The following is a 26,263-nucleotide window of genomic DNA, read 5'->3' as shown; positions in this document are numbered from 1 at the left end:
GTGCAGTGGATAGGACAGCAACGCTTGAACTATATGGGTTGGGACACTATACTGCTTCTTCTTGCAACAATAATTTTTTGAAGATTTCTCTCAGCCCTCATTTTTACAGTGAAGTACAGTATGTCCGGAAAATGAAACAAACAAAAAATGAATAGAAGAACAAACGACTACATTGCCTGCCTCTGCATATGGTCTCTACAGCTATTTTAATCTTAGCAACTTGACATTTAAACAGTTAGAATGTCGATATTTTGTGGATCAAAACTACATTCATCCTGCCAAGTGGTCAATTCAACATACCCATTTATGCACTGTATTTCCCAGCGATTGCAGCTTTCTTGAAAGCACCTGAAAAGACCTTTACATGGCAATTCAGACCAAGAAAGGGCAAATCTGTACAGATTAATATATGTCAGCTGGATATTTTCTCGACATTACCCTTTTCAGTGGATAGATGTGAAAAAGTGTTTCATACCTTGTGTAAGTAACTGAAGGTTTCGGACTTCTTCTCGAACTTTCAGCTGAAGGACTTGCTGTAAGACATGCTGTCGCTGGCTTTCCTGGCCAATTCCCATTCGCTCTAGTTTTTTGTCTGTAAGTCTTAGCAAAGCACGACCTAGAAGGAAGGAAATAATGACAGTGTAAAAATGAATCCAAACACCGGAAACAGTTCAGAAGCATTTTGGATATGTGAAAATTCTTTCCAAATCCGGTTAAAACAGCAGTACTTTAATCCTATAATGATCTTATACACCTTAAAGGTGATCTTCTCTATAATAAGTTGTTAACAAATTATAAGTTTCAACATATTCACAAAGTGCCACAGACATTCTGTTCAGTCACGTGATCCTTCTTTACACTAATGACCTGGCCGTGGATCACTTCCACGAGGACTGAATTGTACAGGAAGTTTTGCCCTTCTGTGGGACCTTTCACTGCAGCCACTCCGTAGCTGCCGTTCAGCCGCCAAGGACAGTCAGGCGCTGCCCATTTTGCCCCTAAGTTATTAGCATCAGTATTAGGGGTTAACATAAGGTGTTTTAAAGTAAGGGGTTATAGTTAGGGGCTCATGTTTTTAGGGTAAATATTTGCATTAGCATTAAGGGTCTTTAGGGTAAGGTTAGGGAGTTACGGTATACATTACCTTGACAGTGAAGAAATATGGGGATTAACCCCTTGGTGTACCGAGGCTACTACCCAGGCTACAATATACTGTCCATTGGTCATGGAGAAAGACACCACTAATGAGGAACTGATGAATATAAGGCTATATAAGCCCTCCGGTAATCACATCAGGGTGGTGGGCTAGGAAAATTATCCGGTAGAAGTACAGAGAGGCACCTCCTGGAGAGGTGCCTCAAAGTAAGTCACTGATCCAGTGTCCGTCAGCCTCACCTCCACCCCGTGTCCCGCGATGAGCCGTTCAGCTGTTCAGTACTCACAGATTCCGTTTCTGTCTGGCCCAAACGCTGAAATATGCGCAGCTCCTATCCTTGCTGCTCGTGGTGTCGGCGTGCTCCAGCCGGAAGTGACGTCAAAGGAAGAAAAAGTGGTGAACCGCGGTCACAGCAACTCCAACAGCCAACGCATTGAAAAAAGTAAAAAACTTTATTGATGACTAACAGTGAACAGCAGCAGTACACTCTGACGCGTTTCGTCCAATGATGGACTTTTTTTTACTGCTGATGTTCACTGTTAGTCATCAATAAAGTTTTTTACTTTTTTCAATGCGTTGGCTGTTGGAGTTGCTGTGACCGCGGTTCACCACTTTTTCTTACATTACGTCCGCCTGCTAAATGTCCTGCTGGCTAAAGAGCGGCGACCAAAAGTCCTAGACGTGTTCTGAAGCCGCTGTGCTCGGAGAGTGTGAAGACATCAGTACCCTCAAAAATCAGATAGACTACAGTATAGGTATCCAGGCCCTTATGCTATTAAATAATCTATTGCTTTTCTAGGATTGGAACCCGAGGACACGGCAGAGCTGAACTGAGCTATTTTCAGCTCCGTGTATCCATAGGTTCCCAAGATACTTACTGGTGTAAGTTACCTGTATTACTTCCTTGTTATTAAAAGGCTTTTAAATGGCCGTCCAATAGGAAGCCACAATTGATGCTGTAACTTCCTCTTGGCCTGAGAATGGGCAGTGGTTTTGTTTCCCATAGAACAAGAGTTGAGCATAGTAACTTCACAAGTAAGTTATCTTGCGAGTATCTCAGGAACCAGGGGTCACCTTAGCTGAAAATATCCGCGTTTGGTTTCAGGGGATTCCCCACTCCCATCCTTATTTCTTGGTCAGAAAAAGAATGAGTAGGGAGAACTGCTCTTGTAATTGCAGTTATATTTTATTTGAGTCTGAATGACATCACTAATGCACAGGAACAGCTGCAGCTGCCAATTTGATGGTTGTTCAAAGGACTTGATGTAAGATACACAGAGGAGGTCTTTTAGGTTAATAGACCATATGCATACTGGTAATCTAAACAAATATGTGAATAAAACAGAAATACCAAAGAGGTCATACTGTACACCTGTTACATAATACACACAATAGAATCATAAAAACAGAAAAATGTCAGCAAGCAAAATTGAATTTTACATAAATTTAGCTCATACTGTGTTTTTATACAATATCTGCTCAAGGGATACTAAGTGCTTCATCACCCTTTCATTTATGTCCTACGGTAACTCACATTTAAAAGTATACTTATAGAGCAGTGACCTCATTCAACCCTCAAGCTCATCTGGTGGAGCACCACAGACAGTAGCTGTCCGCTTTCTCAGGACTCGAACGACAGCAACCCTAAAAATACTGTGAACAGATGATTTAAAAAAAAACTTCTCTTCTCTATCAGCACTGTGAAATATAATACTAGATTTTCTAACGGTCGATAGGGTGAATAATTCGAGTCATCATACGGTAGAAAACTATTCCCCATTCAATTGTTCACTAAACCTAACTTGCCAATGATAAGGGTTTTAAAATCAGCTTTTCAAAAAGGAAATGATTTGTCAATATTTTCTTTGTTTGCAAATTTACACATTCACAAGCTACAGCTCAACCCTGTTATAACGCGATCCGTTACAATGCGAATCCGCTTATAACGCGATGCAAGCGTGCCTCCCAATTTTTGTATTTATGAATACTTTACAACTCGATTATTATACGTACAATGCGTACAATTGTACATTATTTCTAACCGCGTTCCACTTATAACGCAATGTGATTCTTTGGACCCCAAGCACAGCGTTATAACGGGGTTGAGCTGTATTTATTAAATTCTTATATCCTTCGGTATCGTAAATCATGCGTGAACACCCCCCATATTTTTTATCTCCTATACCAAGGTAGTGATAACTACATACAATATATACAGCTCAACCTCGTTATAGCGCGGTCCTCGGGGGCCACCCGATCCGACCGCGCTAGAACCGGGGTCGCGCTAATTTTAAAAAAAATGGCCGCCGCCGCGCGCCCGATCGGGAAGGAGGGAAGAGGTGGCTGGAAGCCCTACACGTCCCCCAGCAGCGGCCCTCCGAGTCCAGCTGCAGCATGCTCCTTACCCCCCACTCTCACCACCGGCATCCATCCCCCTCCACTGACATCCACTTCCTCCCCCCCCCCGAGGCCCCCAGACCTACCGGCCCTCCGCGCCCGCCCTCCATTGCACAATCAGTTTTGGGCCTAGCCCACGCGGCCCTCCGAGTCCCAGCCTGCTCCTCACTCACCCCCCTACCGGCATCCACACCACCCCCTCCCGACACCCCCCCCCCTCCTCCTGATGCCAGCTCCGCTCCGATCGCAGCAGCCGACACCAAAGGTAGGGAGGGGGAGTGGGAGGGGTGGTGCGAATGTGGTGTGCTGTGCAGTGTAGTGTGCTGTGAGTGCTGTGTGAGTGTGCTGTGAGAGTGTGGAGTGTGCTGTGTGAGTGTACTGTGTGCTGTGAGCAGTGTGCAGTGAGTGCTGGGAGTGTGTGCAGTATGCAGTGAGTGCTGGGAGTGTGTGCAGTGAATGCTGGGAGTGTGTGCAGTGTGCAGTGAGTGCTGGGAGTGTGTGCAGTGAGTGCGTGCAGTGTGCAGTGAGTGCTGGGAGTGTGTGCAGTGTGCAGTGAGTGCTGGGAGTGTGTGCAGTGAGTGCTGGGAGTGGATGCAGTGAGTGCTGGGAGTATGTGCAGTGAGTGCTGGGAGTGTGTGTAGTATGCAGTGAGTGCTGGGAGTGTGTGCAGTGTGCAGTGAGTGCTGCGAGTGTGTGCAGTGTGCAGTGAGTGCTGCGAGTGTGTGCAGTGTGCAGTGAGTGCTGGGAGTGTGTGCAGTGTGCAGTGAGTGCTGGGAGTGTGTGCAGTGAGAGTGTGTGCAGTGAGTGTGTGCAGTGAGTGTGTGCAGTGAGAGTGTGTGCAGTGAGTGTGTACAGTGTGTGCAGTGAGAGTGTGTGCAGTGAGAGTGTGTCTAGTGTGCAGTGTGCAGTGTGCAGTGTGCAGTGTGCAGTGTGCCGTGTGCCGTGTGCAAAAAAAATGAAACGTTTAAAACAATTATTTTTTTTTAATTCGGGGTCCTTGCTGAAACCGCGTTATAAGCGAATTCGCGTTATAACGGGTCGCGCTATAACGGGGTTAAGCTGTAATAGTTGCTGCATGCACAGCAAAACTAGGTACAGACAGTCTGGAATTGTCGATAACAATTTTGAACAATGCAACAAATCATTTTAAACTTTACATTTAAACAATGTTAACTCCATGATATGCCTGAGAAGACAATTAGACATGGATTAACCATGCCTTGCTGGGCACTTTGGCTACTAAGTGGTTAATAAGGTTTGCATTTATTGAATTTTGCGTTGTTTTTATTGTAGGGTCTTTATTACCATAGGGTTGCGATTAATTTTACTGCAGTACCCTACTGTTCTCATTAACTCATGATTAAAGACATGCACAAACGTGTATATTGTTCTCCCAAACAAAAATAATATAGATGGTGCAGGTAGGATTATGTGTGAATCAGACTTAGTTTTGTCTTATAGCTTCTATGTTATACAGTATATAACTAGAAATAGGATTTTGAATTTGCTTAATTGTATGGTTCATGAGTGTGGAAAGTAAGGGAGAGAAAACAGTTAATTAACTACAGAACATGAGCAGCATAATAAAGATGGTTCTTAAAGATTAGGAAAACAGTTAATCCTATAGTTTAGAAGGCAGTTAATCAGTATATGACAAGGGAGTTTGTAAAACAGAGCAAGATTGATAGTAGGATAAGTAGGTAGAGAAACATTGTTCTACCATTAAAGCTGCAGTTCAAGCTGACGTTAAAAAAAAAAAAATATATATATATATATATATATATATTCCCATTCAATATGTGCATCAATACAATCTGCACAATGACAAATGATTAGCTAAGCTGCAGATCGATCCGTTCTCCTGTAATTGAACACTTGCTCCGGGTTATTTAATTCAGTTCTTGCACAGCATTCTGGGCAATGTAGTCCTGGAATATGATTGACTGGGCAGTTACTAGATACAATTGGTTCACTGCTAGAGAGAGGGCGGGCTTAAGAGCCAGAGCCTGTCAGAAGGGGAAAGGGGCTGTAACTTTGGTAATTCTTCCTACATTAAAAAAAGTCTTTAAAAATTTTTTTTTAAATGCTACAATTATTTTCTCATAGTACAGAACTGATTTATTAAAAAACAAACAAAAAAAACCCCACACATGTAGGATGTTGATTGAACTGCTGCTCTAATGATTGACTCAATAAATGTAAAGGACAAAATATATGATTTGGCAAGCAGCTAGAAAAAGGGTATAAAAACTAGCTTGAAAGTATATACACTGGCGACACACTTTATTCGAGCTCGGCTAGTCCCACGAATTCGGGTATACCCGGGTGTATTGAGGTTTGTGACTGTTTTCTGCCCGAGTGCATTGCGTTATTTTCCAGGCAGGGATTGAAGCATTTTATTCCCGCTGGCTGCAATACTGCACAGTATATATATATATATATATACTGCATTACAATTCATGAATTTATGCCATCTGGTAGACACGCGAAGCATTGCAGCCTATTAAATCCTAATCATTATCATTTAACAGATCAGCCTCCCGTCAGCCAGGCATGAACCATGGCTGGGAAGGCAAATGCAACGGGGCTTGTCAGAGGTGAGGAGCGGCGCATTCCAGGTATCTGCCAGGTACATACTGGGTATTTGCTCGAATAAAGTGTGTCGCAGCAGTACAGTATGCCGGAACTATTACCAACCAACAACCAATGCTGTGAGTTCTCCATTCATATGCCTGTACAAAACGTATTTGCCTCAGAAGAATAAAGATTGGAACTGCAAAGAAAGAACGCCTGATACTTCATTCGAATCTACTACACAGAAAGAAAAGATCTACTCACTCATATTTTCAAACAGCAGATAAGAACCACTTGGCTCATAGTTGTGGGCAGGGGGCATCTGCTATAAGGGCATGAGGGTGTATCAATTAAACTTCAACAACAACAAAAACATTTATTTATGTGGCATCTCCCGTTCTTATGCTATGAATGAAGAGACCTATTCATTCATAGGTCTTGACCTACAGAAAGCGGAAAACCAGCGGAAATATTTGATTGAAAAAATAATAGGTCATGGATATATCGAGGGGCACGAGGCGCCGAGGAGAGCAGGCAGGGGTGCGCACGGGGAAAAGTTTTGCACCCCTGCTCTATACAATGCTTCTTTGACAATGAAGTCAAATCAACAGTCTTTACAAAATGTAACATCTGAGGTTCTTGCACCAGGGCAGGCAAAATGGAAAAAGGCCAAACAGGGGTCACAAAACAACAATATGAACACAAAAAGAAAGAATCGTGTAGAAGATAAACACTGAACATGTTGGGTGAAATCCTTTAGTAATAAAATTACTTTTCATGACCTAAATGCTTTTCATTACAGACTACTGCATATCAAGAAACATTGATACAATATGGGAGAAAACCATGCCCCATTGCTAATGCTTCCTTTAAAAAAAATGGGAGCTAAAGTAAATGTTATCATCCAGTGCAAAATTACAGAAAATAATTAATAATCACATTCTTTGAAACTGAACCATAGTGTTACTTTACTATACTTTGTTTCTTGGGAAATAATATATATAATTTTTTTCACATATTGAACCGTATAGAAGGTACGCATTGAAAGTGGTGCTTTTAAAGTAGCATTCCAAATAAATGACCCCCCTTTTTAAGCATGGATGAGAAACGGATCTGCCGGTACTCCCTGGTTCTTACATCTCGGATCACGTTGCGGCTTCCTTTGGCCTCACGATCGATTTAAAACTCAATTTTGATTCCCCAGCACAGGAAGGTTCTATGGGCACCTTCGGAGGTAAGCATCTCAGGAAACAGGGGGTCCCAGCAGCCGAAATTAATGCAGTGCCGTTCTGGTGGCCCTTTGCTTCCCCCTTATGCTGAAAAAGCCCCCTTTAAAGAATATATTTCAACCAACATAATGATTTGAGTGAGTCAAACAAAAAGCACTGACCAGAAGAACTACATGTGATTGTTAATGTCAGTTCCATATTTCTGGAGGTTGAGTGGTTGACCTAAGAATGTATACAAAGTATTTACATGCAAATATGGAAACATTATTTAATGAAGCAAATATTTGATATCTAAGTGAAACACGATGGGGCCTATGCACTTAAGGTTCATTTAAATTTCGCCAGGCCATTTAAATTGCCGTTTTTGTGAGCGTTGCTATCACAGTATTCAGAAAGCCTCGATTACCTTTGATAGCAAAATTCACAAAACGGGCGTGAAGATCGCCTCTATGAAAAGGTCTTACCCGGCAAGTTCTTTCTGCTGCCGAGAGAGCTGCTCAGAGAGAGCAGCCTCTCCCTGCGCATATCTCGCCCCAAAAAAATGTTTTTTTAATATACATTTTACTTCTAGTGTAGATGAGCAAGGAGTCTCCAGAGCAGAACCGCATTCATTTCAGGTCCGGGGACCCCCTGCTTCCTGAGATACAGGCCCCGCTATGGGGTGCATTTGATTCCCACGGTCACATGACGCGGGACATTTAAATGCAGAGGAAATACCGGAACCCCGTAACGGGGCCTGTAACTCGGGAAGCAGGGGGTACCCGAGGATGAAATCAATACGGTTCAGCTCAGGAGACCCCCTGCTCCCGCACACTATTAATAAAAATTACATTAAAGCAGCTTCATTACCTTAGTGGATAATCGCTAAGGCAATGAAGGGGTTAAGGCACAATATCTGCTTTATTGAGGGCAGAGGGGGTGAGTGAAGCGGGAACTTGGCCCTTCATTCACCTCCTCTGCCCCCAATAAACATTACAATATGTTAGAATTACCAATACACAACCCACCCTCTTTGCCTCCATATGAAATCATCATTTCTTTTGTTTCAAACAGGATTCATACCAGAGGCCTGTGGGGGTCACCGAGTGGTCCCCGCAGTGTGTGTAGGCCTCCAGGTGGTCCCCGTGTGTGTCCGTGGGCCCCAAAGGGGGTCCCCAGGTCATCCCCACGGGTGTCTGGGGGCCCTTGGGTGGTTCCCACGGGTGTCCGGGGGCCCCATAGGGGTCCCCGGATGGTCCCCAGGGGTCCTCAGGTGGTTCCTGTGGGCATCCGGGATTTCTCGGGTGGTTCCCGTAGGTGTCCGAGGTTCTTCGGGTGGTCCCCATTGGCCTGAGGTACCAATCCTGTTGTAAAAAATAAATAAATGTGGCCTACATTTCAATAAATACACCTCCCCCCACCAAACACATACAGTACAGTAATGTGCAAACTAACTATTATCCAGATAGATAAACCAAAAACAGTGCATCAAAACCTAATAGCACAGTGTAATCAGAAGCTGACGCAACAATTGATTTAGTCAATAAACAACAGTTCCTCAGGCGCATGCGCGAGGCTGGAGCAGATGGCAGCATAAAACCAGAGCTCCATCCCCCACCTCCCGAAAAGCAGTAAAAACGGCAATAATTACAAAAAACCCCCACAAATAAAGGCAGGAATAGAGTAAGGGATACTCACACAATGGCCCCACTAACAGCAAAAAAGAAAAAAGAAGGTGATTTAAGGCGATATTTGGGACGCTCTACACCTCGAGGCGCTGCCGCGGCAGGGCCGCCAGAGTCAACTGCAGGATCCGATTCAGAAAGGGATGAAGACCCCCCCCTGCATCAGCCCACCCAGATGCCTGTCCGAATATGCGATTTTGATCGCTTATATCAGGATATGAAGGACATGATCTATGTCGGACTACAGGATATGAAAAAAGAGGTCCAAGGACTAGGGGATAGAACAAGCGCCTTGGAGGAAAAGATGGCGACCGCATCCAAACAAATAAAAAAAACGGACAAAAAAACCACACATTTGCAAAACCAGATCGCGGAGATAATGGATAGGCAAGAAGATGCTGAGAACCGGGACCGCAGAAACAACATCAGGGTGCGCGGGGTCCCAGAAACGATTTCGGACGCAGAGGAATTCATAACCAGATGGCTGGAAGCCATACTCCCTGACATACCTGCGGCAGAAAGAGTGATGGATCGCTGCCATAGAGCCCTCAGAAGCCGCCCAGCAGCCGCAGATCAACCTCGAGATATAATAGCAAGATTACACTATTTTAAAACCAGGGACGCGGTCTTCAAATGCGCAAGAACAGAGGGGGCATGCCGGTTCGAGGGAATCGTGATCCAGCTGTTCCAGGACTTATCCCCGATCACCCTCATGAGGCGACGAGCACTGCACCCGGTCACCAAACTATTGAGAGACCGGGCAGTGAGATACCGCTGGACCTTTCCGTTTGGCCTGATGGTAATCAGGAACGGAAGGGCCATAACTATAAAAGACCCAGGGGAAAGCGAGGAATTCCTGCATAAACTGGGACTAAAGGAGGGCCAGTCACAAAGTCCCAGGAGAGAAGCACGAGAGGACCCAGAGTGGAGCACCGTGGGAACGCCAAAATCCCCTGAGACCCGATGAGCCCCCCAGTTTCCTAAACCTACCGAAGTCCAGTTGACTACACTTTCAGTTAAAAGTTGGGGAAGTAACTACCCCACCAGTTTGCCGAATAAAGTACTTCCAAAATGCCTGACAAAGTTGATCCCTGTTGGTAATGCCACTGAAAGGTCTTCACTAGATACCTGAAAAAGAAAATCCAAAATCTTACCTGAAGCTGCAAATGGCGATCCGAGGTGAAACGCAAGGCACCCAACATGGCGCCGCAGAGAGCGGCTCACAGCATGGCTTCGTTGCGGAAGTGAAGGGCTTCCAGACGCGAGAACAGGTGAGGAGACGTCCTTCTCCGCAGGCTAACTGGAGGACAATGGCGGCCGACGGAAACGCGTCACCGGAAGTGGCTCGGACGCCATCTTGGAGGGGGCAGATGGGAGGATCAGCCGGAATGCGTCATAGAAATGCACCGGAAGAACGTAGCACTGTACAACCGACTGGCGCCCCCCACTCCAGAGGAACCAACAAGATGCCAATGATAATGGCAACAAGCAGTGGAGGAGAGACATTGAGCCACTGAGGGCGCTGAAAGCATTAGGAGACCAACTGAGTAACGGAGGAGCGGAGGGAGGGGGGACACAACAGATTACACAGCACATACCAGCAGATAAGAGGGGCGGGAGCATGGCATACAGGGCTAGGTAGAAGCAGACCACCATGAAACACTAGCTACCAACACGGAACCCAGAATAACAGAGGCTGGAAACATGCATGGGTACCGAGGCAGGCAGGAAAGTACAAGAGAAGATAGCAAACAGAGGCAAACAGTTATCTTATACAAGTTACAAGTTACACTCTAATTGTTAACGTTTACAGCTGAACTTACAGTTTGCAAGCTAAGTTACACAAAGTGGCCGTTTCACTATTGCATTATTACTCCACTTAGACAAGGGAGGGGGGGGGAGCGCTGCCCCCCGTGAAGGCTTTGCGTACGAGCCTCCACATGGGTGTGGGAGAGAAGACCCACAAGAGACCCATGGAAGTCCCGTTTAGGCCAGCTGAGAAGGATGGGAGAGGGGGAAGGAGGGCCATCCCGAACTCCATCCGGGCTGTATGCCTGAAAAGGGCAAAGAAGGGGACTGGGGGAGCTAGCTCTCGCCCAATCCCCGGAATGTTACTCTATGTTGAAATAATTGTTGATCTGTGTTTCTCGATGTTTCCCCAGTGTGTTTCCCTTTGTACCCCCATGCCATCGCTCCAGACTACGGACAAGTGGACTCAAGCACGGGACCACCCGACACCCGCATCGCTGTCACCAGAGGCTCAGACGGTTGATTACGCAAGAGTAAAGGTTGGAAACTACAATCATGAATAAAGGGATTACTATCATATCACATAATGTTAAGGGCTTCAATAATCCAGGGAAGCGCAGACTAGCTATGGCAGACTATAAAAAAACAGACCCTGACATCATCCTCTTACAGGAAACACATTTTTCTAAAACCAATGCACCAAAATTTATTGATTATAGGTATAAGAACTGGTTCTCAGCCTCAGCCACAAAATAAAAGAGAGGAGTAGCCATCTTGGTGCATGACCGTTTGCCCCTGACGATTAAGACCATTAAAAAAGACTGCAATGGCCGATTTCTCATTTTAAGCGGTGAAATAAGAGGTCAACCAATCACGCTGGCAAATGTTTATGCTCCAAGCGAAGGTACGGAAGCTTTTCTAGTGAGGTTCTTCGCTGCGCTCCAGAGATTAGCGACAGGATGTGTTATACTAGGAGGCGACTTCAACCAAACCCTAGATCCTATACTAGATAGATGCACCCCGAGCAGTAAAAATAGCTCCAAGATAAGACAAACCTGGAATAGAGAGCTGCGCACCAATAACCTATTAGATATTTGGCGAGAACAGCACCGGCAGGATAAAGGTTTCACATTCTACTCCCACCCTCATGACAGATACAGTCGGATAGACTACCTGTTTGTATCAAGTAGACTGGTTTCACAGATCTCCCACACGGGCATCCACGATATTTCGTGGTCGGATCACGCGCCGATAGAGCTGCGGTGCACTAATTTTAGTCTAGACAGACCAGGAGCGAACTGGAAGCTCAATGAAGTTTTACTCAAGATCCCCGCTATTGCACAAAACGTAGGGGATAAAATCAGGGAATATTTTCGGGAGAATGTAGGAAGTGTGACTTCGCAGGCTACCTTATGGGAGGCCCATAAGGCGACTCTGAGAGGAGAGCTCATGAGGATTGCAAGCAGGCGAAAGAGGGAGAAGGACAAAAAAATCAATCAATTACAGTGCATCAAAACCTAATAGCACAGTGTAATCAGAAGCTGACGCAACAATTGATTTAGTCAATAAACAACAGTTCCTCAGGCGCATGCGCGAGGCTGGAGCAGATGGCAGCATAAAACCAGAGCTCCATCCCCCACCTCCCGAAAAGCAGTAAAAACGGCAATAATTACAAAAAACCCCCACAAATAAAGGCAGGAATAGAGTAAGGGATACTCACACAATGGCCCCACTAACAGCAAAAAAGAAAAAAGAAGGTGATTTAAGGTGATATTTGGGACGCTCTACACCTCGAGGCGCTGCCGCGGCAGGGCCGCCAGAGTCAACTGCAGGATCCGATTCAGAAAGGGATGAAGACCCCCCCCTGCATCAGCCCACCCAGATGCCTGTCCGAATATGCGATTTTGATCGCTTATATCAGGATATGAAGGACATGATCTATGTCGGACTACAGGATATGAAAAAAGAGGTCCAAGGACTAGGGGATAGAACAAGCGCCTTGGAGGAAAAGATGGCGACCGCATCCAAACAAATAAAAAAAACGGACAAAAAAACCACACATTTGCAAAACCAGATCGCGGAGATAATGGATAGGCAAGAAGATGCTGAGAACCGGGACCGCAGAAACAACATCAGGGTGCGCGGGGTCCCAGAAACGATTTCGGACGCAGAGGAATTCATAACCAGATGGCTGGAAGCCATACTCCCTGACATACCTGCGGCAGAAAGAGTGATGGATCGCTGCCATAGAGCCCTCAGAAGCCGCCCAGCAGCCGCAGATCAACCTCGAGATATAATAGCAAGATTACACTATTTTAAAACCAGGGACGCGGTCTTCAAATGCGCAAGAACAGAGGGGGCATGCCGGTTCGAGGGAATCGTGATCCAGCTGTTCCAGGACTTATCCCCGATCACCCTCATGAGGCGACGAGCACTGCACCCGGTCACCAAACTATTGAGAGACCGGGCAGTGAGATACCGCTGGACCTTTCCGTTTGGCCTGATGGTAATCAGGAACGGAAGGGCCATAACTATAAAAGACCCAGGGGAAAGCGAGGAATTCCTGCATAAACTGGGACTAAAGGAGGGCCAGTCACAAAGTCCCAGGAGAGAAGCACGAGAGGACCCAGAGTGGAGCACCGTGGGAACGCCAAAATCCCCTAAGACCCGATGAGCCCCCCAGTTTCCTAAACCTACCGAAGTCCAGTTGACTACACTTTCAGTTAAAAGTTGGGGAAGTAACTACCCCACCAGTTTGCCGAATAAAGTACTTCCAAAATGCCTGACAAAGTTGATCCCCGTTGGTAATGCCACTGAAAGGTCTTCACTAGATACCTGAAAAAGAAAATCCAAAATCTTACCTGAAGCTGCAAATGGCGATCCGAGGTGAAACGCAAGGCACCCAACATGGCGCCGCAGAGAGCGGCTCACAGCATGGCTTCGTTGCGGAAGTGAAGGGCTTCCAGACGCGAGAACAGGTGAGGAGACGTCCTTCTCCGCGGGCTAACTGGAGGACAATGGCGGCCGACGGAAACGCGTCACCGGAAGTGGCTCGGACGCCATCTTGGAGGGGGCAGATGGGAGGATCAGCCGGAATGCGTCATAGAAATGCACCGGAAGAACGTAGCACTGTACAACCGACTGGCGCCCCCCACTCCAGAGGAACCAACAAGATGCCAATGATAATGGCAACAAGCAGTGGAGGAGAGACATTGAGCCACTGAGGGCGCTGAAAGCATTAGGAGACCAACTGAGTAACGGAGGAGCGGAGGGAGGGGGGACACAACAGATTACACAGCACATACCAGCAGATAAGAGGGGCGGGAGCATGGCATACAGGGCTAGGTAGAAGCAGACCACCATGAAACACTAGCTACCAACACGGAACCCAGAATAACAGAGGGTGGAAACATGCATGGGTACCGAGGCAGGCAGGAAAGTACAAGAGAAGATAGCAAACAGAGGCAAACAGTTATCTTATACAAGTTACAAGTTACACTCTAATTGTTAACGTTTACAGCTGAACTTACAGTTTGCAAGCTAAGTTACACAAAGTGGCCGTTTCACTATTGCATTATTACTCCACTTAGACAAGGGAGGGGGGGGGGAGCGCTGCCCCCCGTGAAGGCTTTGCGTACGAGCCTCCACATGGGTGTGGGAGAGAAGACCCACAAGAGACCCATGGAAGTCCCGTTTAGGCCAGCTGAGAAGGATGGGAGAGGGGGAAGGAGGGCCATCCCGAACTCCATCCGGGCTGTACGCCTGAAAAGGGCAAAGAAGGGGACTGGGGGAGCTAGCTCTCGCCCAATCCCCGGAATGTTACTCTATGTTGAAATAATTGTTGATCTGTGTTTCTCGATGTTTCCCCAGTGTGTTTCCCTTTGTACCCCCATGCCATCGCTCCAGACTACGGACAAGTGGACTCAAGCACGGGACCACCCGACACCCGCATCGCTGTCACCAGAGGCTCAGACGGTTGATTACGCAAGAGTAAAGGTTGGAAACTACAATCATGAATAAAGGGATTACTATCATATCACATAATGTTAAGGGCTTCAATAATCCAGGGAAGCGCAGACTAGCTATGGCAGACTATAAAAAAACAGACCCTGACATCATCCTCTTACAGGAAACACATTTTTCTAAAACCAATGCACCAAAATTTATTGATTATAGGTATAAGAACTGGTTCTCAGCCTCAGCCACAAAATAAAAGAGAGGAGTAGCCATCTTGGTGCATGACCGTTTGCCCCTGACGATTAAGACCATTAAAAAAGACTGCAATGGCCGATTTCTCATTTTAAGCGGTGAAATAAGAGGTCAACCAATCACGCTGGCAAATGTTTATGCTCCAAGCGAAGGTACGGAAGCTTTTCTAGTGAGGTTCTTCGCTGCGCTCCAGAGATTAGCGACAGGATGTGTTATACTAGGAGGCGACTTCAACCAAACCCTAGATCCTATACTAGATAGATGCACCCCGAGCAGTAAAAATAGCTCCAAGATAAGACAAACCTGGAATAGAGAGCTGCACACCAATAACCTATTAGATATTTGGCGAGAACAGCACCGGCAGGATAAAGGTTTCACATTCTACTCCCACCCTCATGACAGATACAGTCGGATAGACTACCTGTTTGTATCAAGTAGACTGGTTTCACAGATCTCCCACACGGGCATCCACGATATTTCGTGGTCAGATCACGCGCCGATAGAGCTGCGGTGCACTAATTTTAGTCTAGACAGACCAGGAGCGAACTGGAAGCTCAATGAAGTTTTACTCAAGATCCCCGCTATTGCACAAAACGTAGGGGATAAAATCAGGGAATATTTTCGGGAGAATGTAGGAAGTGTGACTTCGCAGGCTACCTTATGGGAGGCCCATAAGGCGACTCTGAGAGGAGAGCTCATGAGGATTGCAAGCAGGCGAAAGAGGGAGAAGGACAAAAAAATCAATCAATTACAAGCAGAATTAGCAGTCCTCTCAACTCGACATAAAAAGAATAAAGACGCAATGACCCTTAAGGAATTGCTAGACACTAAAACCAAATTGAATATTTTGTTGACCTCCCGAGCTGAGAAAGAGCTGACATGGACTAAGCGGAAATATTTTGAGAAAGCAAACAGGCCAGATACCCTACTTGCCAACAAACTAAGAGACAAAAACCAAGTCTCCCAAATTCAGACAATTCGAACAAAAAAAGGGGACCTGACCTCTGACCCTAAAAAAATAGTCAATGAATTTAAAAAATACTATGAGACCCTATACGATGGGGCGAAGGTGGCTCACACGCCAACCACACAAGCACGGCTTAAGACGTTCATGACTGAGGCACAGCTGCCTACAGTGACCAGAGAGGAGAGGGACGCACTGCAGGCAGAATTTACTATTGAGGACCTTCTAGAGGTAATGAAAGCATTGAAAGCAGCCAAGGCCCCAGGCCCAGATGGATTTTCCAACCTCTATTATAAAAAATTTTGGAAAATTTTAGCTCCTCATCTCCTAAAACTTTGTAACTCCTTCTTGGATGGTGCCCCCATCCCGAGCTCGATGCTCCAGGCGTCTATCTCAGTAATCCACAAACAAGGAAAAGACCCAGCGGACTGTAAAAGCTACAGACCCATCTCGTTAATAAACTCGGATATAAAAATCTTTTCCAAACTGTTAGCTAACCGCCTTAACCAGGTGTTGTCCAGGTTGGTCCATCCTGATCAAGTAGGGTTCATATGTGGTCGGCAAGCAGCTGATAACACCAGACGGATTATTAACTTAATTGATCTGGCGCAGAAAAAACGTATCCCGTCTATGGTGCTTAGTCTAGATGCTGAAAAGCGTTCGACAGAATTGACTGGCCCTACTTGAGAGCGACGCTTGGGGCGTTTGGGTTGGGAAGGAGAATGATAGAGGCAATTCTCGCTCTGTATCGGGGACCGACGGCGAAGGTCAGACACCAGGGCTTCCCCTCGGAAGAATTCCAGATAAAGAGCGGCACCAGACAGGGCTGTCCTCTGTCACCCTTACTCTTTGCGCTTTGTATTGAACCCCTGGCGGCACACATCCGTCTCAGTCCAAATATAACAGGCATCCAAATCAGTGACCAGTCACATAAAGTGGCCCTGTATGCTGATGACGTGATACTCACACTATCACAGCCCCTCACCTCTCTGCCGAACGTCTTCCAATTATTAGGGGAATTTAATACAATATCGGGATTTAAAATTAACCAGGCAAAATCAGAAGCCCTAAATATCAATTTACCTAAAGCTACTGAGAAATTGATCACGGTAAATTTTGAATTCAAATGGCAAACCTCCTGCATAAAATACTTAGGAGTAAATATCACAAAGCAATCTGATACCATTTATAAAGCGAATTACCCCAGATTGATTCGGACACTGAAGGAAGACCTCCGGAAATGGGCAGGGTACAACATATCCTGGATCGGAAGGATCCAATCACTGAAAATGAATCTCCTGCCCAGGATACTGTACCTATTTCAGACTCTTCCGGTCCCCATAAACAGGGAAGAGATCCTTCGGTTACAGTCCGCAATGGTGAAATTTATCTGGGGTAATAAAACCCCCCGCATCAAAACTAGCATACTAATTCGACCCACTACGAAAGGAGGACTAGCGGTACCTTGCCTGTTGTCGTACTATAGAGCGGCCCAATTAACTCAAATCATCCAGTGGCATACCCACCCTAGCCAGAGGCGCTGGGTAGCACTGGAAACGGCCTGCTGTGCCCCGGTGGCGTTGCAGGATCTGATATGGCTCCCAAACAAGGTCCGCAAGGACATCACAAACCCGCTCCCCGCGATTATCAGCTCTTTGGCAGTATGGGACAAAAGCAAATATAAACATGTCTTGATGCGACAACACTCCTTGATGACCCCAATTTTGTGAAACCCTGATTTCGCTCCGGGTCTGCAGAAAAGAGATTTTAATATATGGACACAGAAGGGATATACTCGCCTTCGACACCTGGAGGGTAGAATATCTATAAAACCGTTTGAGCAAATTAAGTCGGAGAAATCGATTCCAAATTCAGAATTCTTTAGATACCTCCAGTTAAGAGCGTTCTACGACAAATTTCCCATTCGCGCTAAACGCACTAATTTTGAACAGCTCTGTTCTACTTGAACAGGAACCAAGGGACTTATCTCTACAATGTATAAAGCGGTGGTCTGTCCGACTCCTGACGCTGACGTGACATTAAAATATAGGAACAGATGGGAAAGAGACCTAGGAGACACATTAGAGGACAAAGACTGGGATCAGATCAGCTTGGCTGCAACTAAAAGCTCGATTTGCATGACATTAAAGGAGAACGCGTATAAAGTCCTACTGAGGTGGTATCTGACTCCAACACGATTATCAAAGTTTGTCCGAGGCTACCCCCCATTGTGTCCTAAACAATGCGGGGAGCAGGCAGACTTGCTACACATGCTGTGGGGCTGCACCAAGGTACTCCCAATCTGGGAGGAGATCAGAAATTGGCTTCAGAGAATTCTCGACTGCACGATCCCTTTGGACCCCTGGTTGTTTCTGCTGGCCAGACGCACTAGGGGGCTAAACAGATCGGAGCACAAATTAATTGCACATTTTGCAACTGCCCTGAGGTGCGAACTCGCAGCATTGTGGAAGCAACCAGATATACCAAACATCCCAAAAATCAGAAATTGAATTTGGCACGTTTGCCGGATGGAACAGTTAACGAGTCTGGTTAACGACACCGGCACAAACTTTCTAAAAGTCTGGTCACCATGGCTAGGCCTGAACGATATCCCAGGGGTCAATGCCTCCAAAATACTGTACTGCTTTAATAATTATAGGCGCGTTCTCCTTGGATGGAGGGTAGAGGACAGAACGACATAGACTCTTACCAAACTAAGGGAATAAATAAATGGGGTAGAGAAGAAGACAAGCAAGGGCCAAGACACATTAAGAGAGCTCAGCAACCAATGCTACGACTGCAGACACCGGGAGTTCTCGTGGACCGGATATCCTCTAAGCCCAGGAAGCCCAGGAGACAGCGAGAACTACAACCTCTACGCTGAGCCAGGATGAGCTGAATTAGTTCGGTGGCAACCCCCCCCCCTCCCCCAACCCTGGTGTAGTATGTCTGTACGTCTTGTTGGTCTGTTCGTTACCCCAGTATGTCTTTCGTGAATATAATTATAATATGAGTTGTTGTGGATACATTTGTATACGACAATGGGTTGGAAGAGAATGTGATTATTGTACCATGCACTCAATAAAAACTTTTGGTTGAAAAAAAAAACAACAGTTCCTCTGCAAAGATTTTCCATTTAGATTCAGTGAGCATTATGACACCTTCTTTTTATCTTATTTCTTTTTCTCCCTTTTTTTCTTTTTCATAATTTTTTTCAATTGATGATTATGTTGTATTTGTTAACTTTAGATAATATAAATTGATTTGTTTATAGTTATAACTATACTTAAGATTTTTGATTATTGGAGATATTGGTTCTAAATAGTAATCGCATCAGTACCCTTCACCATTATATACAAGCATTATTACTATAATGATTAATTACTGAAAGGGACTTATGCGTCTATAGTAGGATTTCTAACTTAAGAGACTGTATTCATGTCTTTTGTTTATGAAATCGGTTCCTTTCCCTGTTTTTAATATACTCACAGCCATGTCTATGGCAAGTTGTATTTACATGTTTACACTCTGATCGCTGTATTGCGGTGGTGCTCTATGCCTGCTTTCCGACACCTGCTACCTGTGATCACATACATCACCTGTGGTTTAACTTGATCATTGGCCGGGGGGTGCGGTTTGCGGGCACGGAAACACTACTTAATAGGGAAGTGAGTAATGGAGTCTCCATATCTTTGATAAAGCGCTACCAGGCGCGGAACGTGTTAGAGAGTGTTTTTATCCACTCCATGTGCAATAAATATTTTTTCTAACTACATTTGCCTGACCTGGTGGAGTTCTTCCTGGCTGTGCGCCGCCATTCGCTTTATTTTCTCCTAACTATTATCCAGATATGGATAATAGCTAATTTTCCCATTATTAAAACAAACATTAGCCAGTCAGCAATAATTATGTAAATAAAAACCTTTCTACTTACCTCTGCCATTATGAATGGCATCCTCGTCAGCATACTGCAGGGCCATGTCCTCCGTAGCCAGAAATAGTACATGAAATAAAACAAATCTAATGGCCCTTAATCACCTTAGCTGTTAATAACCACTATAGTAATTAAGGGGTTAACCCCTGTCCCCCGCTCGCCATCCTGAAGGCCTTGGCACCCATCCCGGACCCAATATACCCACCCTGTAATCATTGATTGCCATAGTGATACATCATACCCATATAATATGGGCATGATAAGGATCACTAAATAGTCACCCTAATAAAAAGACATTAAGGCACAAAAGACACAATAATAAAAAATAAAAAACAAGCACCTAAACACCATAATTCAATAATTAAAAAGACAAGCCAACAAATTGTATTAATAAAAGCACTAACCAACAAAACAATGAAAGAATTTAAAGTAGTAACAACAAATCAATTAAGCAATAAAACAACAAGCCAAAACACCAATTAAAAGCAGGACCCAACACAATAAATAATTATTTAAAAACGGCAATCAATCCGATCCAAACATATAAACAAGCCAGCAAAATGTCAAACAATTAAATCCAAAACAAACTGAAATCGGAAAAAAAACCACAATATAAAACAAGCATTTGCCAAACCAAAACTGGCTAATACTATATTTATCTGTGCCCTAAAGGAGCACAAATGAATACATTATCAGTTAATGGGCAATGAAAAACATAAATTAAACAAGATTCAATACAAAAACCTGCAAAAAAAATACATTGACAAACATTCAATATGTAACTTAACGTTAGAAGCGTTGGCCCTCCGAATCCTGGAGTATCAGGAAGCTCTCGTACCGCGACTTCATCCAACTCAATCCGATTCCATTAACCATGAAGATACGGACCAGGTAAATTCTTCTTTCTTTGATCTTCTAACACCTTCTTCTTACTTGATCTGTAATTATTTCTTGAATTTCTTCATCTTTCTTCATCTGTTAACTAATGTTGTCGTCGGCTTCTTGATGTAAAATGAGGCGTCAAGGCCTTAAATATGGCCTATGACGTCACATTTTTGGGTCAGATGGTACAGCTCCAATCTGATTGCACACTGTATCCACTATGCCCACCTCTTTTTTTTTTCTTTTTAAGCATGTGATGTCATCTCCAAGGGAGGTACGTCACATGCTTCAACCAACATGGCTATATCACATGGTTTTAAATCCAAAACAAACTGTACCATGTGATCGGTTATCTGAGTTCAAAAGGATGTGACGTCACTTTAAAGATTGTTTTATTTCATGTTTTCTTTCTAGCAACAGAAGACATGGCCCTGCAGTATGCTGATGAGGACACCCTTCATAATGGCAAGGGTAAGTGGAAAGGTTTTTATGTACATTATTATTGCTGACTGGCTAATGTTGTATCCAAAAAGTGAATTGTATTGAAAATAAATCAATATGAGAATTTATACACATAGACAGATACAGCATGAATACACATATCTAGGAAAAGTATTATACCAATAAGCCTAACTGGCACATGGGGGAAGGAGGTGAATGGGACAAAGGGGAAACAAAACAAGGGGGGTAAAAAACAAAGGGAAAGAAATAGCCAAAAAAGTGCAATATAGGGAGTTGATGTGGTGGAAAAAAGGGGGGCAACGTTTCGGGGCTGAATGCCCCTTCCTCAAGCCGTTCCCATCCACCTCTCAAGAGCGACACGTGGTACTTCCCTTTGACTGAAACCACAAAGGTCTCACTCTGTAAAAATAATGGCAGCTGCTCAAGAAAGACTGACAACTCTGCTCTCCTGTAACGTATGGCGTTCGTGTGTTTTTTCATTATATGAGGCAAAGCTTACTTGTGGTATTAGACTGACTGTACCCATTAACTGTTTACTTGGACTATACCTTCTGCATAGAGGGTTATTGTTTACAACAAAGCCTTATTTTGATCTCCCTTCTAGGCTATTCATACTATCTGGTTCGATTGGGGTGTTCTCTGTTACAGTGATTGCTATGCTTGTTAGAATCTATTACATCCTTTCAGTGCAGTTTCCTATTATTTTTTCCTATTTTTATTGAGTGCTGGGAACATCTACTTTTTACATTTTGTAATGTTTATTGTGGGTATCGAGAGGGAGTGAAGGGGTATTTGGCCCGTGGTGTGTAGTGGGAGGGTTTAATCCCTTCATTGCCTTAGCGGTTAGCCGCTAAGGTAATGAAGTTGACTGTAAATGCATTTTTGTTACATGGGATTCATGTCGGGGGCCTCCGGTGGTGATATTAATGGGTATCAGCTCCAGAGACCCCCCGCATCAATCTGATGCAGGAAAAATGCATTTTTTTTCTAAGTCCCGTCTTGCCACTTCTAAGCAGGTTTCCAACACCTTCACGTCAAATTTTCCTGGCGTGATGATTTTGACAGAAATTCGCCATTCTAGTGCCATGATAGGCATCGATAACCTAATCGCTGCTACAGTACTAGAATTGCACGAGTCTATGAACCTGCCCTTCCAAAACCTGCTCATTCGGCAATTTTTTTTTAACCACATTTTTTGGGGCGATTCAGTCTTTTATCGCCCACTTATCGCCGCTTACAGAATCGCTGTAGGCCTTTTGGGCGATAAGTGCTCAATAAGGCTGCGGTCCCAGTGCATTCTACAGTGCAAGCACCACCCCCCAATCAGACCGGGCCCAGTACCTGCCTGGGCGGTTTTTTGGTAGCCGCGCTCCACGACGAGTTTTCTCAAATACAAAAAAATTGTATTTGGAACTCGTGACGGAGGCGTGGTCACGCCCCCACCGGCGGTCCAGCCAATGAGGGCGAACCAGCCACGTGAGGTCATGGCCATGCCCCCGCAAAACCCCACCACGCCCCCTCCCATCACAATCTCTCTCAAGTCTGCAGATCGCGGTGATGCGCTGTGCACGCACCGCCCCCCGCCGGGCGCGCTTGCTACAGTGCTGACTGGGACCGCAGCCTAAAGTGACTTATGAACGCTTAGTGCATAGGCCCCTATGTCTCTTGAAGATATTCACTGAACTCTTTTGATGTCGGGTTTGCATTGCAATATTTTGTAAGCCATTCCAGCACAGATGTTGTTAAATAAATCTGGCACCACATTTGTAACAAAATGTGCAAATGTCCTATTCTGCTCAAGTGCTGTTGCAATTGCCAGTAAGTCAACTGTATAAATAAGGAAAGAATTAATAAATAATAAATAAGTTTTGCAATGCCTCACATTACACAAAGCTATTTGACTTACGATCTTGGCAGTGTCATGAAAACCATAACAGGCTACCTATACAGTGAACTTCAATCTGTTTGATGTCTTGTGAGTCAAAGAGAGAAACACATTTATATTCCCTGAAAACAGTGATTTCTCAGACATTGATAAAGTAATATATAAAAAGAAAAATCACCTTAGTGCTGAAGTGGAACGCTTCAGATACATCTATTGTTTTCAAGGATTGCACAGGACAGGTAAAATGAAAAGGTAAAATGAAAAAAATACCAAACAGGGGTCACAAGACCACAATATGAACACAAAGAGAGAGAACCTCATGAAGATCAACACTGAACTATTATTTTTATAGGTAATAATATGTTTGTAGATTAAGTCTTAATATTAAAATATGAATAATTGTATATATTTATGTAAAAGTAAACATTAAGAAAAGGAGATAGGTTTTAGCAACATTGTTAATGTGGGAGGAGAAGACCAACATGACACCTTGGCAGCATGCTTGTGATACTGGGTGTATGATAGTGCTGCCAATAGTAATGGAGAAAGGGGTAGTAGGGCCAGACTTTGGAGGAAGAATGCGGAGTTCCATCTTGAACATGGTAAGTTTGAGTTTGCAGAAGCCCATCCAGCGCTGTAGAGCGATATTCAGAGACTTTGGTCTCCACAGCAGGTATAAGGTCAAGGGTTGAAAAGTAAATGTGTCATCAGCAAAAAGGTGATATAACAGAACCCAGGGGTATGCCCACAGAGAAATCAACAAAGGAGGAGGTGTTACAGATACCAAGAGTATGGAAAATGAGAAAGGAAAGATGTATATTAGTGAGGGCTATTTCAGTGGAGCAAGCAGTGCAGAAGCCAGATAATAGAGGGTGTACACGAAAATAGGAGTTCAGAAAATGGAGCAAGCAAGAGAATACATGGCGTTCAAGGAGGCGAGAGGAAAAAGGCAGGAGGAAGATAGGGTAATAGTTAGAGACCGGTAGGGTTAAGTTTACTATTTTTGAGCATACTGTAGGTAGAACTTGTGCGTGCTTGAAGCACATGGGAAAAATACTAGAGCTGATGGAGGAGTTGAATATATGCATGAAGGGATTAGGTGTCAAGAGGGCAAATGGTCGTGTGGGAGGAGGAGAGCAACAGCAACACTTAGAAAAATTAAGAGGAGCTGTAGAATATGAGCAGGATATAGAAGGCCTGCCATGACAAATGGAATCCACCTTAGTCTTAAAATAGTCAGCAAAGTCCTGAGGTGAAATTGATGACGAAAAACAGCTAACAGATACATTATTGTGGTCTCAGTAGAGTCAAAGACAGAGAAGAGGTGGTGTGGGTTAGACTTGTGAGTGTTGATTAGTGAAGAAAAATAGCGTTGTTTTGCCTGGGGGAGGACAGGGTTATAACAAGATAGGATAAATTTGTAGTGGTAGAAGCTGTGAGAGTATGACAAGCAGACCTGTTAATTACCAGTGAATTAAACAGTACAAGGACACAAGTATCAAACATAACAAACATTTTTACGGATGAAACATCTTGAAAAGCAGCACCCAAAATATAACTGATCACTTCATGATTTCGAGTATCAAGGAATATACCCGACTCTAGTATTACTCACGGACTGGTCAGTTCAATTGTGCTCTTTCTTTTTCAATGGAAATGGAGTGCTATAAAGATTTTTTTTAGGTTAGCTATGGCATTCATTCATGTGGCTGTAAAAAAAATAGCCTTTTCTACACAAGTCCCACTTTTGACATTTTAATCATTACACGCATTTAGCCAATAAAAGTAAAATAAGTAAACATTCAAAAAAAATATTTAGTTAGAGATGGCAAACCTTTTATGAGATGCATTTACCTGACAGATTAAAAAAAAGCAGAGATAGAAGGGTGTTTAAACAATGGGTGGATGGATATAAATAATTCAACTACCTCTTAAAAACATCTTGTGACGACTGCAATGTAACCCACAGTATTACAGTTTATGACATTACCAGCTAATGCGTTGTCATTTTCAGTCTTGTCATGTCTGTGAATATTAGATTCCATGTTTCTATGTATCAGAAATTCTAGGGCTGAAGGATGACAAGCTGCTTCAGCACATAATTGCTCATTTTTAAACATTGCTAATATTGCAATATATGTAAGTAAAATATTATTCTCTCTCTCTCAAAGTATTATAAAAGATATGCCTGCAGAAGGTTTCTAATGAACGGTTTCCCAGGCACATTAAACATTTAAGTGAGCAATAACACAAACTAAGAGTTGAATTGAACCTGTTAGTTTTTAGTCATTCTTTAAATTATTTAAGGATCCCTCTTGCTATTCTACATCGTTAACAAGGGTATCGCAAATTACATCACATGCAAAGCAATCAAGACATAAGGGAGTACAGTGGAATTTTTCACACTAGACAGTTGCAAAGAAGGTGAGCTGCTTTAAAAATGTCAACATTTAATTAGATGTAACAATTAAGGGAGCTGTACTGGTATCATGCCATTAAATTACTACAAGGGGAAAAAAAAGCTTCAGTGAAGTTCAATGCAAAATAAGTATTTTGTGCAAATGTATAAAAACAACTTTTTTTTAAATAAACATAGTAAAATGCAGAATAGGTTATTGTTCAGCGCAGTATTTCACTTTGAAATGTAATGTCAAAGTCAGAAAAGAAAATTTAATAGTGGTGATCAGAGCAGAATTTAATTGAGCATTTGCACCGTCTACACATTTATATATATTTTAGTTTTTTTGGTGATGCACAATTTAATGAAGACATTTGAAATGTATATCATACATGAACATATACAGATGTTCTTTGACTGTTTGATCAGGTTTGTTCATCTAATCATCTAATGGTGTGTGGTGATTGCTGATAAGTCACATTTTGGACAACCGTTTTAGATTACGCTGCAGCTTATTCTCTTGTCATTTTTTAGGACATTATTATTGCCCTTACATACTTTGTTAGCACTGTAGCTCTTTGCTTGTTTGCCCTTCTGTTGCCACTGTACACTGGCGACACACTTTAGTCGAGCTCGGCTAGTCCCACGAATTCGGGAATACCCGGGTGTATTGAGGTATGTGACTGTTTTCTGCCCGAGTGCATTGCGTTATTTTCCAGGCAGGGATTGAAGCATTTTATTCCCGCTGGCTGCAATACTG

At 44.0% G+C, this 26,263-nt stretch overlaps 1 protein-coding gene across 1 annotated transcript in view; it reads right to left on the bottom strand.

The window, feature by feature from the left end:
• SAMD12 (sterile alpha motif domain containing 12) overlaps positions 1 to 26,263 on the bottom strand; it is a 453,365-nt gene that overhangs the window by 108,088 nt on the left and 319,014 nt on the right. Inside the window, exon 4 of the mRNA XM_075582397.1 lies at positions 476 to 616. Within this exon, the coding sequence (XP_075438512.1) occupies positions 476 to 616 (141 nt within the window). The remainder of the gene's footprint in view (positions 1 to 475; positions 617 to 26,263) is intronic.

This window comes from Ascaphus truei, chromosome 2 (genome assembly GCF_040206685.1).
Source record: "Ascaphus truei isolate aAscTru1 chromosome 2, aAscTru1.hap1, whole genome shotgun sequence".
NCBI classification, from domain to species: Eukaryota; Metazoa; Chordata; class Amphibia; order Anura; family Ascaphidae; genus Ascaphus; species Ascaphus truei.
Note: the sequence above shows the minus strand (reverse complement) of the source record. Positions and strands in the feature narration are given on the sequence as shown.